Source organism: Malaclemys terrapin, chromosome 1 (genome assembly GCF_027887155.1).
Source record: "Malaclemys terrapin pileata isolate rMalTer1 chromosome 1, rMalTer1.hap1, whole genome shotgun sequence".
Taxonomy (NCBI): domain Eukaryota; kingdom Metazoa; phylum Chordata; order Testudines; family Emydidae; genus Malaclemys; species Malaclemys terrapin.
The window spans coordinates 79378415-79392445 of NC_071505.1; the positions used below are offsets into that span (position 1 = coordinate 79378415).

At 41.9% G+C, this 14031-nt stretch overlaps 1 protein-coding gene across 9 annotated transcripts in view; it reads right to left on the bottom strand.

The window, feature by feature from the left end:
* ATP2B1 (ATPase plasma membrane Ca2+ transporting 1) overlaps positions 1 to 14031 on the bottom strand; it is a 122660-nt gene that overhangs the window by 66705 nt on the left and 41924 nt on the right. For 8 of the 9 annotated variants that reach the window (XM_054027884.1, XM_054027828.1, XM_054027853.1 and 5 more), the window contains exon 2: positions 1071 to 1507. In XM_054027884.1, coding sequence (XP_053883859.1) covers positions 1071 to 1275 — 205 coding nt within the window. In that variant the 5' untranslated portion in view covers positions 1276 to 1507. Of the gene's footprint in view, positions 1 to 1070; positions 1508 to 2815; positions 2894 to 14031 lie in introns of those variants that run through there. The other variant, XM_054027867.1, reaches the window with a different exon arrangement.

Consider the following 14031-nt stretch of genomic DNA (forward strand, 5'->3'; position numbering starts at 1 on the left):
ACAAAAGTATCTCAGAGATACCATAAAATTACATAAGCCTCATGTGTCTGGTTGGTAAAGTTGCAAAATTCATCCATTAAGTTTTTCATGGTGCTTTATCACTTTCACACTTGTGAGCAAGCAATTTGCAGTGAACAGATCTGAAGTACTGTTAAATATAAAAGTTTGACAATTCTGTTTACTACAACTACATGTAAATATGCTGGAAAACAGTTGTCTTCAAACTTAGAGCAGGTCAAGTCAATCCTGAGGAGATTACTCCAATTTGCCTGAGCAGCAAATAGGCTTCTCATCAGGATTCAACAATAATGAAGTAGACAAGAAAAAAAAAAAAATGTAAAACCAGAACAATTTACAGTCATAATTCCCTCATTTAGACAAGATAGTTGAAATAAGAGCTTACCAGAGGATGAAGACAAAGTAATAAATGCAGTGTTTCAGATCCTTCAGTTTCCAAGGGTTTTAAAATACAAGTTTTTTCAAAAATGTAAAATTCAACTGAAACCATTCATTGTTTACACTGCAATAGGAGAGGTTCATGCATTAACACATTTCCCCTCCCCATATTGGGCAACAGATGAGCCCATATTGCCAATGTATAGTTGGGTAGCAATACATCAACTTAGATGGTAAGCATAGCTTTCGAACATACACAAGCCAAGGCTGGAGTTTTTTTCCAGCATAATCACCACTAGTTTATGAAACGGGGTTGACGATCTGTAACTTACCATTCAAGCTAGAAACAAGTTTGAAGGTTCTCAAAGTGCAATAAGAGATAAATTTGGCAAAGTTTATTTCAGCACTATGGAATAGATTTGTGTAACTGAGAATCATGACATTTTTTCAGAAATCTTGAAATACGTGACTTTGTGCAATTTTATATCAGTTACAAAAGTTGGTCTAGTTAAACTTGCTATTCGCTACCATGACAGATGATCATAATTCTATTCTTACAACAGCGAACACAAGCTAGCATTCTATTTAATTATTTATAACCACATTCAGAGCCAAAATAACTGATCTAATTTAAATAAAGATCTTCTGGACACATGCTACCACAATACACTTACCTTCATTTGGTGAAGTTTTCAATCTTGTACAGATAGCATAAACATCTCCATAACATTCTTGTATTTTATGCACTGCATCTGTAGATCGCAGTTCCATAAGGGCACGGAGCTCTTCAAGTGAGATTCCAAAATCTCCATGATTAGATTCTTTTACAGAGTTTTTTACGCCACTGTATGCAACTGAGTTGTTAGCCATGTCACCCATGATGTATACAGTCCTTAGTATGAGGAAACAGTTTCCAAAAAGGAAAAAAAATTTGACTTGAAGTACTTCCAAAAGTAAAATAAATCCTTTAGATATGAAGACAGTCAGATGAGCAGATACACATCACCCAAATAGAAGAGCGCGACAACAGTAACCCTTTCCAGAGAGGAATCTTGAATGTCGTCCCATGGTTAGTTCCTTTTCTTCAAGTTAGTCATATGAGGTGTATAGTCTAGGGAAAAAGAATATTAAAGCCATTATTTATAGCTGACAGGTTTCAGAGTGGTAGCTGTGTTACTCCTCATTATTTATAACTGTATTTTCAAAACTCTTAAACACTATATTGGAAGAACTTAGTTAAACAAAGTTACATCAAAATAGCAAAAGTGTAAGTTACATTGATGCAGTATTTGATGTATAAAAGCTTCAACCATGTCCTTCAAATCCTTAAGACCCATGTCTACTTTGATGCCTACCATAAATTGTCAACAATAATAGCCAGTCATCTGGTCAAAGAGATTAACGGTTCTCGCTTATGTCTTGAGACTCTAAGGTCTGTGAAATGGGCACAAAGGTTACATAACCTTTCCTGGTTTACACATTTTTGTACTCACTACCCTCAATCCTCCTTGCACTCCCTCCATTTGTTATACCCTCTTGTTTCTTGTGTTAGTGAACTCCTCAGAGCTGGGATTGCCTCTTTCTAGATATACAGTACCCAGCAGTATTGAGTTCCATCTTACCGTGGTCTCTGGATGATACTCTAATAAAAAAACAACAGCTATAGAAGCATCAGAAAAAAAAGTTTCCACAGTACCCATATGTTTGCATTCATGAAAGATGGCGTTACTGTGTTAAGATTGTGGGAGTGTGTAAAAACTTGATCAGGTCCTGGAATCCAGGGCTTAGTAGACTTCTCAGAGAAAACCTATGACTCAATGAAGCTTCTTCCTTCCACAACTAGTCAGATAACTTGGCCTTCACCTCCACACGCCCATTGGGCATCCTTGTGAAGTTTGATCCCTTCAGTGTTCAGGTAATACTGTATCACTATTCGGACAAACCTCAATCCACCAGCCTCTGAAGGATCTTAGCTCTAGTTCACCCGGAGAATGGGTTTTGGTTACAAACCTATTTCTTCTGCTGGATACCATAAAGCGCTTTCTCTGAGCAGGCCAGTTTATACATTCACTTGATCCAAAATAGTCTGCTTGCTTGCTCACAGTGCACTGAATATAGTTTCCTTCCCACAGTATTTTTTTAAAGTCTCATGCATTTACACAAGTTGTTACTTCCTTTGATGCAAAGATACTGCAACTGAAAAGTAAACATCTAGACTTAAGGGACAATATCAAGATAATTAAGCCTCTGATATGGCCTTTGTTCCAGCTACCCAGAAAAAGGTGAACTTCAACTAGATCTCAGACCTGAAACAAACTGCATTTTAAGAAATCAGATTTGAATAAGCCCTCTGACCCAGCTATCAATGTTCAGCACTACAATTACAATACATAATGGAATGACAAAAATAGTTACTTACATTACATTTTTCATCCAACTCTGAGTGCTTTTCAAAAAGCAGGCAAGTATCATTATCCCTTTGCCTCAGTTTCTCCACTGCAATGTGATTTGTCCAAGGTCACAATCCAAGAACAAAAAACCCAGATCACTCCTATTCCTAGGATGGAGCTAGATGGCATCTTAGGTCCAGCTATTTGGTCTAGTTTGGATCCTATCTTTCTCAAGTGCTTTAATTCCCAGAATTTGCTTCTAAGGCCTGGTCTACACTACGACTTTAATTCGGATGTATCAGCTTTAATTCGAATTAACCCTGCAACCGTCCACACAACGACGCTATTTATTTCGATGTAAAGGGCCCTTTAAATCGATTTCTGTACTCCACCCCGACGAGCGGAGTAGTGCCAAAATCGATTTTAGCAATTCGAATTAGGGTTAGTGTGGCCGCAATTCGATGGTATTGGCCTCCGGGAGCTATCCCACAGTGCATCATTGTGACCGCTCTGGACAGCAATCTAAACTCGGATGCACTGGCCAGGTAGACAGGAAAAGCCTCGCGAACATTTGAATTTCATTTCCTGTTTGCCCAGCGTGGAGAGCACAGGTGACCACAGATAGCTCATCAGCACAGGTAACCATGCAGGCTGATAATCGAAAAAGAGCACCAGCATGGACCGTGAGGGAGGTACTGGATCTGATCGCTGTATGGGGAGAGGATTCAGTGCTTGCAGAACTTCGTTCTAAAAGACGAAATGCAAAAACTTTTGAAAAAATCTCCAAGGGCATGATGGAGAGAGGCCACAATAGGGACTCAGATCAGTGCCGCGTGAAAGTCAAGGAGCTCAGACAAGCCTATCAAAAAACAAAGGAGGCAAACGGTCGCTCCGGGTCAGAGCCGCGGACATGCCGCTTCTACGCCGAGCTGCATGCAATTCTAGGGGGGGCTGCCACCACTACCCCACCTGTGTTCGTGGATTCTGGGTCGGGGATAGTCTCATCAGCGACGCCTGAGGATTCTGCCGATGGGGGAGAGGAGGAGGAGGAGGAGCTTGCAGAGAGCACACAGCACTCCATTCTCCCCAACAGCCAGGATCTTTTTATCACCCTGACTGAAGTACCCTCCCAAGCCAGTACCCAAGACTCTGACCCCATGGAAGGGACCTCAGGTGAGTTTACCTTTTAAAATATAAAACTTGTTTTAAAAGCAAACGTTTTTTAATGATTACTTTGCCTGACTTTGCATTCGCGGTCAGTTCAGCTACTGGAAAAGTCTGTAGCTACTGGAAAAGTCTGTTAACGTGTATGGGAATGGAGCGGAAATCCTCCAGGGACATCTCCATGAAGCTCTCCTGGAGGTACTCCGAAAGCCTTGCCAGAAGGTTTCTGGGCAGTTGCCCAGACCTGTGATCTCTAGCAGCAAAGCCACAGGCACTCAGCATTAAGAGGCAAGATGCGACCTTGCACAGAAATCACATGTGCTATGTAATGCGAACAGTGTTGGTCACCGTGAAAGAGTATAAGCATTGTTCTGCAAAATGTAGCTTTTAAAACAGTTCTCTCTTTTTTCCCCTCCCTACAGCAGCTGCAAATTCCTCAAGCCTCCCTCTTCCATCCCGAAGGTTATCACAGATAAGGTGTCATAAGAAGAGAACGCGAGAGGACATGTTTTCTGAAATTATGGAATCCAGCCGCAGTGACAGAGCTCATGTGAATGAGTGGAAGGAAACAGTTTCAAAGTATAGGAAAGAAGTCAGTGAACGTGAGGACAGGAGGGACCAACGTGAGGAGAGGAGGGACGCTCGAGATGAGAGGTGGCGGCAGGAAGACCAGAGGATGAAGGATGCAACGCTGGGGCTGCTCCGGCGTCTGGTGGAGGTTCAGGAACGGCTGCTGGAAAACAGACTGCCGCTTCAGCCCCTGTTCCACCCTCCCCGCTCCCCATGTTCCGTATCCTCCTCACCCAGACGTGTAAGAACGCGGGGAGGGAGGCTCCGTACACCTTCCCATTCCACCCCAGTAGACAGCCCAAGCAAAAGGCTGTCATTTTTTTAACCTTTTCTTCGTGGCTTTTTCCTTCCCAGCAATCCTCCTCCCAAATACCACCCGGGTTCCCTCCCTCTTTTTCTAATCTATTAATAAAGAATAAATGATTTTTAAATGATAGTGACTTTATTTGGTTTGAAAGAAAGCTGGGGGAAGGGGCAGGGTGGGTTCCTTACAGAAAATCAGTCAGTAAAGGGGGAGGGTTTTCATGAAGGAGAAACAAACAGATATTTCACACGGTAGCCTGGCCAGCCATGAAACTGGTTTTCAAAGCTTCTCTGATGCACAGCGCATCATGGTGTGATCTTCTAATCGCCCTGGTGTCTGGCTGCGCGTAATCAGCAGCCAGGCGATTTGCCTCAGCCTCCCACCCCGCCATAAAGGTCTCCCCCTTACTTTCACAGAGATTGTGGAGCACACAGCAAGCAGAAATAACAATGGGGAGATTTCTTTGGCTGAGGTCAGAGCGAGTCAATAATGATCTCCAGAGACCTTTTAAACGGCCAAATGCACATTCTACCACCATTCTGCACTTGCTTAGCCTGTAGTTAAACAGCTCCTGACTCCTGTCCAGGCTGCCTGTGTACGGCTTCATAAGCCATGGCATTAAGGGGTAGGCTGGGTCCCCAAGAATAACTATGGGCATTTCAACATCCCCAATGGTTATTTTCTGGTCCGGAAAGTAAGTCCCTTGCTGCAGCCCTTTAAACAGAGTAGTGTTCCTGAAGACGCGAGCGTCATGAACCCTTCCCGCCCAGCCCGCGTTGATGTTGGTGAAACGTCCCTTCTGATCCACAAGTGCTTGCAGCACCATTGAAAAGTACCCCTTGCGGTTTATGTACTCGGTGGCTTGGTGCTCCGGTGCCAAGATAGGGATATGGGTTCCGTCTATTGCCCCACCACAGTTAGGGAATCCCATTGCAGCAAAACCATCCACTATAGCCTGCACATTTCCCAGAGTCACAAACTTTCGTAGCAGCACCTGAGTGATTGCTTTGGCTACTTGCATCACAGCAGCCCCCACAGTAGATTTGCCCACTCCAAATTGATTCCCGACTGACCGGTAGCTGTCTGGCGTTGCAAGCTTCCACGGGGCTATCGCCACGCGCTTCTCAACTGTGAGGGCTGCTCTCATCTTGGTATTCTGGCGTTTCAGGGCAGGGGACAGCAAGTCACAAAGTTCCATGAAAGTGCCCTTACGCATGCGAAAGTTCCGCAGCCACTGGGAATCGTCCCAGACCTGCAACACTATGCGGTCCCACCAGTCTGTGCTTGTTTCCCTTGCCCAGAATCGGCGTTCCATGGATAGAATCTGCCCCATTAACAACATGATCTCCAAAGCACCGGGGCCTGTGGTTTCACTGAATTCTGTATCCGTGTCTGTGTCCATGTCCTCATCATGCTTGTCGCTGCGCTGCCGCCGCCGCTGCCTCCTCGCCTCGTTTCTCTGGTCCTGGCTGAGCATAAACTCCACGAGAACGCGCGAGGTGTTTACAATATTCATGACTGCTGTCTTGAGCTCAGCGGGCTCCATGCTTGCCATGGTATGGAGTCTGCAGTGTTCACCCACCCAGGAAAAAAGGCGCGAAAATGGTTGTCTGCCGTCCGTTGCTTTCATGCAGGGAGGGAGGGAGGGAGGAGGTGAGGCTGTACCCAGAACCACCTGCGACGATGTTTTTTGTCCCATCAGGCACTGGGATCTTAACCCACAATCCCAATGGGCGCGGGAGACTGCGGGAACTATGGGATAGCTATGGAATTGCTACCCACAGTGCAACGGTGCAGAAATCGACGCTAGCCCCGGTACTTGGACGCACACCACCGAAGTAATGTGCTTAGTGTGGCCGCATCCATTTCGACTTTATACAACCTGTTTTTCAAATCCGAATTATCTAAATTCGGATTAATCCCGTAGTGTAGACATACCATAAGAGTGAATTATGGTTTTACTGGAGGTGAACACTAGAGACCAGAAAAGCAAAGTTGGCTGTTTCTGCAATCTGGAGTCACATGTACAGCACAGTGTTAAATGAGAATATTTTCTTCTGAAATATAAAAAAGGCTTTCAATCATTTCAATGCAAGATTGATTCTAACACAATGTAAATTTCAGCCTACTTGCTGCCAAGCTAAGTGGTATTTTAAAACTGCTGAAGGTGAGAACTAAGAATACATACAATGCTGATGAAAAGTACCAGATTGACAGCCCTAGAAACTGACTCATTTATTTACTCACAAAAAGGAATACAACAGGGTACTAGAAGTATGACGTTCCCTACATGGCTGTCAGCAATGACCTAGAGGGACTATCAATACATGTCAGCTAGTAGTTCAGTCTCTATGCTTAGTAATTAGCCTCTGAGGGCCAAAGCTGGAGGTTTTATTACTATAAGCATCTCAATAAGGCAAACTTAATCACAAGGCCAAATCACCATCAAGATACTGACAGTCACTACAGAACAAGCTGCATTCAAATTCATGTGCTTGAGACAGAACTGTAGCTTCTCAGTCAGCTAGACCCGTTAACATAATTCAATACAAGTGAAGCCTCCCCCTTCCTTCATGATGGATTCTACATTTTTCATCCAAGTATGTGTAAGCAAAGCTTTACCTGGTATTTTCTAATGAAAGGAAGAAGCTATCCAATGAAGGCTCATACTTTGGACACCCAATGAGAGGTCAGGCCTGGACAGTCAAAGTGTTACTTCCATAAAATAGGATTAAAGGAATTGCCCTACAGGATCAGAACTGAGGTCCATCTAGTCCAGTAACAGGTTAGACAGTGGCCAGTGTTAAAAGCTTCTGAGGACAGTTCTAGAACCCCATATATTTGCAAGACAGGATGCAAGTAAGCCAATATACCACAGCAACAATAAAACAACACACTGGAGACAAACCTCATGACATACCATTGGAATTTTGGCAAGATACTATTTTAGCTAAGTAATTCCTCATCCTTGAAGTCACCATATTTAAGGTATTTGCAGCGTACAATTAGAACGCAGGCAGATGTTTTTTCATATGTATTTAACAAACCTGTAAGTAAGAGCAATATTGAAAGTAAAGTTTAAAGTAAACAGAGAGAGAGAGAGAAAGAAGATCAGATCTCACTCACATGGTGGTCACTTTATTCAAACACTTCATGGACCTTCAAATGTCAAAGTTTCACCAGTTAGATATCCTTTGCAACTGGGTTAGATTATGACCTATTAAAATAGTTCGAAGTTACTTATAGGTTGCAAGCCTTAGCTTTGCGAAGAATTTGACCTTTAACTGCACATTATCAGCAGCCCAGCTTTATTATGGGAAAAGACTCCCCAAGTGATTATCTTGGGAAAGCCTCTGACAATCTAATTAGTTCAACAAAGAACCAACAAATCTATGAACCCACAGTTTGCATTCTGGTAAGAACTGCCTCCTGATATTTGAATTCACTTGCCATTTCCAAGCGTTTAAGTTTCACAAATTAAATTTTAAGATAGCTGGCGTCAAACAAGATTTTTGTACTGAGGTACTTTAAAAAAAAGAAAAAAACAAACAAGTTATTTGTGTACAAATTAGGTTGAGATCTTCTGAGCAGATACTGTTTTGTTCCACGAAGCTCCTAGCACACTATAAATTGCTGTATCAATAAATAGTTGAGACACTCAAAACACACTTCCTGGGGGGGGAGGCAGAAGATGAAAAATTGCTTTGCTAGCAATTATGCTATTTAGGAGAACATGGTCACCTCATATTTTGTTCCTGTGACTAATTTACAAAAAGTTATCAAAGTCTAAAATTGTATGTAGGTTTAAAAAAAAACAAAAACAAAAACAAAAAATAACACACGCGCGCGAAGAGATTTGGGGTTGAACTGTTGTACAAAGGCGTGTGTTTTGCAATTAAAGTGTAAATAACAGGGTCCAATTTGGCAAGTTGCATAAAATTGTTTATAAAAAGCAAAAATAGCATTCAGATTTATACAAAATTGAGGAGTCCAAACTAAACGGAGCCTTAAAGGCTCCTGGAGAGGTAACAAGTTGGCATAAAAATAATTGAGGAAATCTGAAGGGGGGGGGGGGGGGGGAAGAGGGTGAAAATATTCCTAGTTGGAGTAACTGAAAAGATGCTTGGATTAGGTAATTTTGATGGAATGATGCTGCCCCCCCCCCCCTTTTGGAGACATTGCTTCTGTGTGTGCAACTTGCTTGAGAGTGGACAGTGTAATGAACAGCTTAAAAGGAGGGAAGCTTAACTAGCATAGCTAAAAGTCTCCCAGAAAACAGTTTTAGTTGACATCTATTTTCAATAGATAAGTTTCTCATTTAATATACCTCCAGCCCTTCAATGGAAAGGAGAACAGCCTCTACCAACATAAAGCTTCATTACTATGGGCTTGTCTACACTTAATGAAAAAGAAAAAGAAAAAAAAAATGCAGTGGCACCACTGCAGAGCTTCAGTAAAGATACTACCTACATCGACAGAAGAGCTTCTCCCACCAGTGTAGGTGACTTACCTTCCTGAGAGGCGGTAGCAAGTTTGACAGACCTAGCACTATGTATACCAGGGGTTTGGTTGATTTATATGCATCATTCAGGGGTGTGGATTTTTAACACCCCTGAGCAATGTAATTATACCAAACTAGTTTCCTAGAATAGACCAGGCCTATGGCTCCTGGGTTCCTCAGAATAAAAGTTAGAAGTTCTGAAATCTTTTGATCTGTCAAAGAAGAATTTGATAGCACATTTAAACAGTTTCAGAAGTTCCACTCTTTCCTAGCTTATAACAGAAGCTCATTAGTAAGTGTTCCTTTTACTGAAAATAATGTGAATTGGCTGGTGCTCCAAGACCTTCATCTGGTGGCAACATGGAAGACTAGAAACTGCTGGTGTCTGCAGAGCCTGCTGCCATGGGACCACCTCCTGCAGGTAACAGCACCCATTTAAGACTCAAAGCAGTTTACCAGTTGGAACTTATAACAGATTGTTTGAGAAATCAAGATATCAGAAGCTATTGGTCACTCTGTATTTAACGTTAGAGAAGACGGGGGCTCTAGAGATTAATGTATTCATAGTGTTCTCCCTCTCCCACATTTAGTGTTCCAGGTTTAAACAGCTGATGAAGAGGATATTAAATGCCTACTAACTTACCAAGAAAGATCAAATCTTCTTTACATTCCTCTAAAATTCAGAAGTTCCAAACCTGAGTATGGTAAAGGACCAAACTGATACAAGGGTTTAAGGATTTAAGTAGTTCTTTCAAAATATTCCCATGCATTAGTACAAGACTGTTGCAAAAACAGACTGGAGAGGCCTGGAGGCCCTGTGTTTATTCTTCAACCTATGATAAGAGCTTGAAAAAGTGAAGGGACATAATCCTCCTATTATATTACAAAAAGTTATTTTAAGAATTAATGGATGGACGTTTGACACTGAACTGTCCATACAAAAGGCCTTTTGTTTATCTCCCTCTTGAACCAATGTTGAGAAAAGAAATTAATTGGACTTTTCTGCTGTTTTTAGTTTTATTCATGACTGTGAAAGTAAGCTTTTCAAAAATTGAATCAAGGACACTATCTGATATTTCTTGAAAGGCCAATTTAAATATTTTGAAGTATTAAAACAGTATTTAATTCGCAATGCACAATCTAAAGTTTTGCATTATATGATATACTTGAGTTTTTCAGATTAGGTCTAATTTAAGGAAGCTTCAGAAAACTTCCACTGAACTCATCCAGTACCTGCTCTACAGGGGCTTTATAATCACTAACAATTCATTTTTTTTAGCCTGTCAAGTCTGATTTAGAGACTTTTACATTCCTAAATAAAATTATTTGGATTGTTTGCTATGAGAGGAGAAACTTTTCCCCTCTACTTGGAGATACCTTAATTTTTTTGATTGCCCCAAATATGTATAGTCACTGTGGTTTAAATGTTCTATTTAAATATGCTGTTTACAGCCTACATAAGACTGGTCCTCTCTTAAAAGGGATAAAAATTGAGATGAGGAACTGCTAAGATTTAAAATAGGACAACTGCTAGAAGGTAAAATTACTAATTCTACTCCATCATCAGATTCTCTGACACGGAAATTTTAAAAGGAGTGAAACAGATTTCTCTCCTCAGGCCACACCTGATGAGACAGCTCCTCTTACAGTTTTCCATCGCCCAACATCCATATTTGTTTGATGCCTCTTGAGTCTGTTAGTAGGAAAATCCTCCACTACTTGAAACCTGAGCTTTTTCACTCCACCTCTAACAAATTTCTTGTTGCCTACATTGTACTACTTACCTCAAATGAACAGCCTGGCAGGAACATCAGTCCAAGTGCTGTATTTTAACTTAATCCACAACCCTAAGCAAGAGTAGTCAACTGGTCAGAGATGCATGCTGTATAGTACATTATTTGATATAGGAAGTCTAGTCATGTCATGTAAGAGCACATTATTTAAGTTACAGGAAGTTCTGCATGGGAATCTTTCAGAAGATTTCCCCCAGATATTGGAAATTTCTAGCCAGGCACAATACTTTGACAGAAACTGCAAGATGTGTCAATGTAAAACTTGAACCTTTTTGAAGCTATAACCCTTTTTATAATCAAACAGGTTACATGAAAGCGTTACACTATCTTCTAAAGCATAATCAAAATGTAGGGTATGCTGGTTAACACTACAGCATTTATATGCTTCCCATCACCAAAACAGCTGTCTGATTAAACAAGCTATTGTCAAGCTCCTTCACTGGAGGATCCTTGTCTGAGACTCAGCAGAGAAGTAAATTCTGTTTATTCATCTTCACAGCATAATAAGCAGCACCTCTGACTTTTGTTGAGGGGATGGTAGATGTGCAGTCAGGGAGATAAGAGGCATGGATGAAGGTCTTGTAGTGCAGATCCCTGTGGCATTAGACATTTGTTGCATCAAATTGTGTACATGCTCATTAAGAATTTGTAATACAGTGCAATTATACACTAAACTATAAAAGTGAGAGAGTCAATATTTGACCCCACAATGATGATATGAAAAGCAAGACTGAACCTGGTCCTCCTGTAAGATATGTTGCCCTAGCTAAGTGGCTTACTATGCTGAAACTCTTCTTTTTGCTACCTTTCAAAGAGTAAGAAGTTAGGCTCTCATCTCTTGTCACTCTCCATTAAGGAAACAGCATCAAAGGGAGTCATTTTATCAAACTGTCCCAGGCCTGATAGACCTACATTCCAGCAGTCCCTAAATGGACAGGATTCCCTATTTCCACTTTGTCTTTTGAATCTCAAACCTTTTAAATGTTTTTATCTTCGTTTGAAGACTCATTCATGGTAGCCAAGCCAAACAGTCTTCCTTTTCTTTCGGAGCATAGTGAAAGAGCTAAACAAATTCACATGCTCAGAAAATGGACAACATACGGGCATTACTACATAGGATATCAAGCACTACTTCTGTGAAACAACTCTGGTTTATGTAAGTTTTACAGCATTTTCCCTACACTTCCTTAGGGAATCAAAATTGAGATTAACTTTTCTGTGGCTTTGCTCTACAAAGATTTAAGGTTATTTTCATATTCACAAAGATAAACAGCAATACCTCAGATTCCTAACTTGTCTGTATATGGAAGTGCAGGGATTTTTTTTCCTCCCTCCATCCCTCCAACCCCCCCAGCATGTAGATGATTTAACATAATAGTCCCTCCTTGTTGGCTACCCACTCCAACTACCTACCTACCTCACCCCATATCCTCCCAATAGCAGCAGCCTGCATAGGAATGTGAAATCCATGTTGCTGATGGAGTAAAAAAAGTGGGGGGGAGGAGAAGGAAAGTAAGGCCCATCACAATCCACTACACCGCCACTTCATCAGTTGTGCCCATCTGAGGACTATCATGCACATTTTCTGGTGTGCAGCACAACGTTGCTCGAAGGATCCAGAAAATTGGTACACCAGCACCTTCAGAAGGACTTCAAACCCTATTTCCCCCACCCTCCCAAATCCCCACTATCACCATGCACTAGGATAAATCCTAAAGTTGGGCATCTGAAGCAACTTTAAATAGAGAAGAGGGCTTGAAGCGCCTGCTGCCAAACGGAAAGTCCAGAGTCAACAAAATCATCATCTATCCATGATCTCATTTTGGATGAAGCATCCAAACTTGCGAGCATCACTAAAACATGGTTCAATGCCATCTTCAATCTTAATCTGGCATGGCCAGTCCCCACAGGATAGTGTCACAAGACAAGACAGACTCCAGAACATATTAGAAAAAAGAGTGGAGTATCAGTCCTGTTCCCCTGAAGCCTCAGATGCAGAGGACATGCCATCCCAGAAACAAAAGCCATTTGAGTGCATTCATGGGACCTTTGAGGTGATGGAAAAGGGGAACCTAGGACTCCTAGTAGTGCCTCCAGATGGAAGCCAGTCAGCTTCCTGGAGAAAGTTACAGAGACCTGCTGCCCACCATGGTACTGGAAAACCCCAAGTTCCTTGTCCTCAGTCTTCATATAGACAACATCAATGGTACAATAGTATTTGACCTTAGTCTACATGGAGACAAAAGGATTCTCCTAGGCAATCACTGGACCTACACATGCAGATGTGCATGTGGTTGGATCCTTTCTTTACCCTAGAACTGGAGATCAGAGATGTCACTAGTACACCACCCTTTTGGTCTTATTTCTATCTCATCCAGGCAGATACATCGACAAGCTCCTTCACACCAGCCGGTCCACTACCAAAGACTTCTGATCCCCTGAGGTTTTCAGCTTGCCTTAGGAGAACAAGCCACCCAAACAAGTTCGAGGTGCCAATGAGTTAATACAACAGTATAATCACCTGTTGTCCACTATCAGCAGTGTGGCTCCAAGCAGTCCACTCCCTCCATGCCAATCAAGATCATCACGATTCAAAGATGAAGTGCACATGGAAAAAGTTAGGATCCTAATGGCAAAAACACACTAAATCCCTTGGCTGGCAGCAAAAACAAAAAAGTCTACAGGACTATGCCACTGCAATCAAGGAGGCAAAGTGACCCTAATGGGAATAGTAAATGCTTCAAAGGGTTTGAACCACCCTCCTTGTAAACCTTCTCCCAGGTGTTGCTGGAAGCAGCAAGTGCCAGGTACAATACCTATGGGGTTGCTCTTAAAAAATAAAGAAATAAATCCTGCTCATGTCTCCACCCAGAAACTGAGGAAGCTAAAAATCTTCCCCTGGACTCCCTTAAT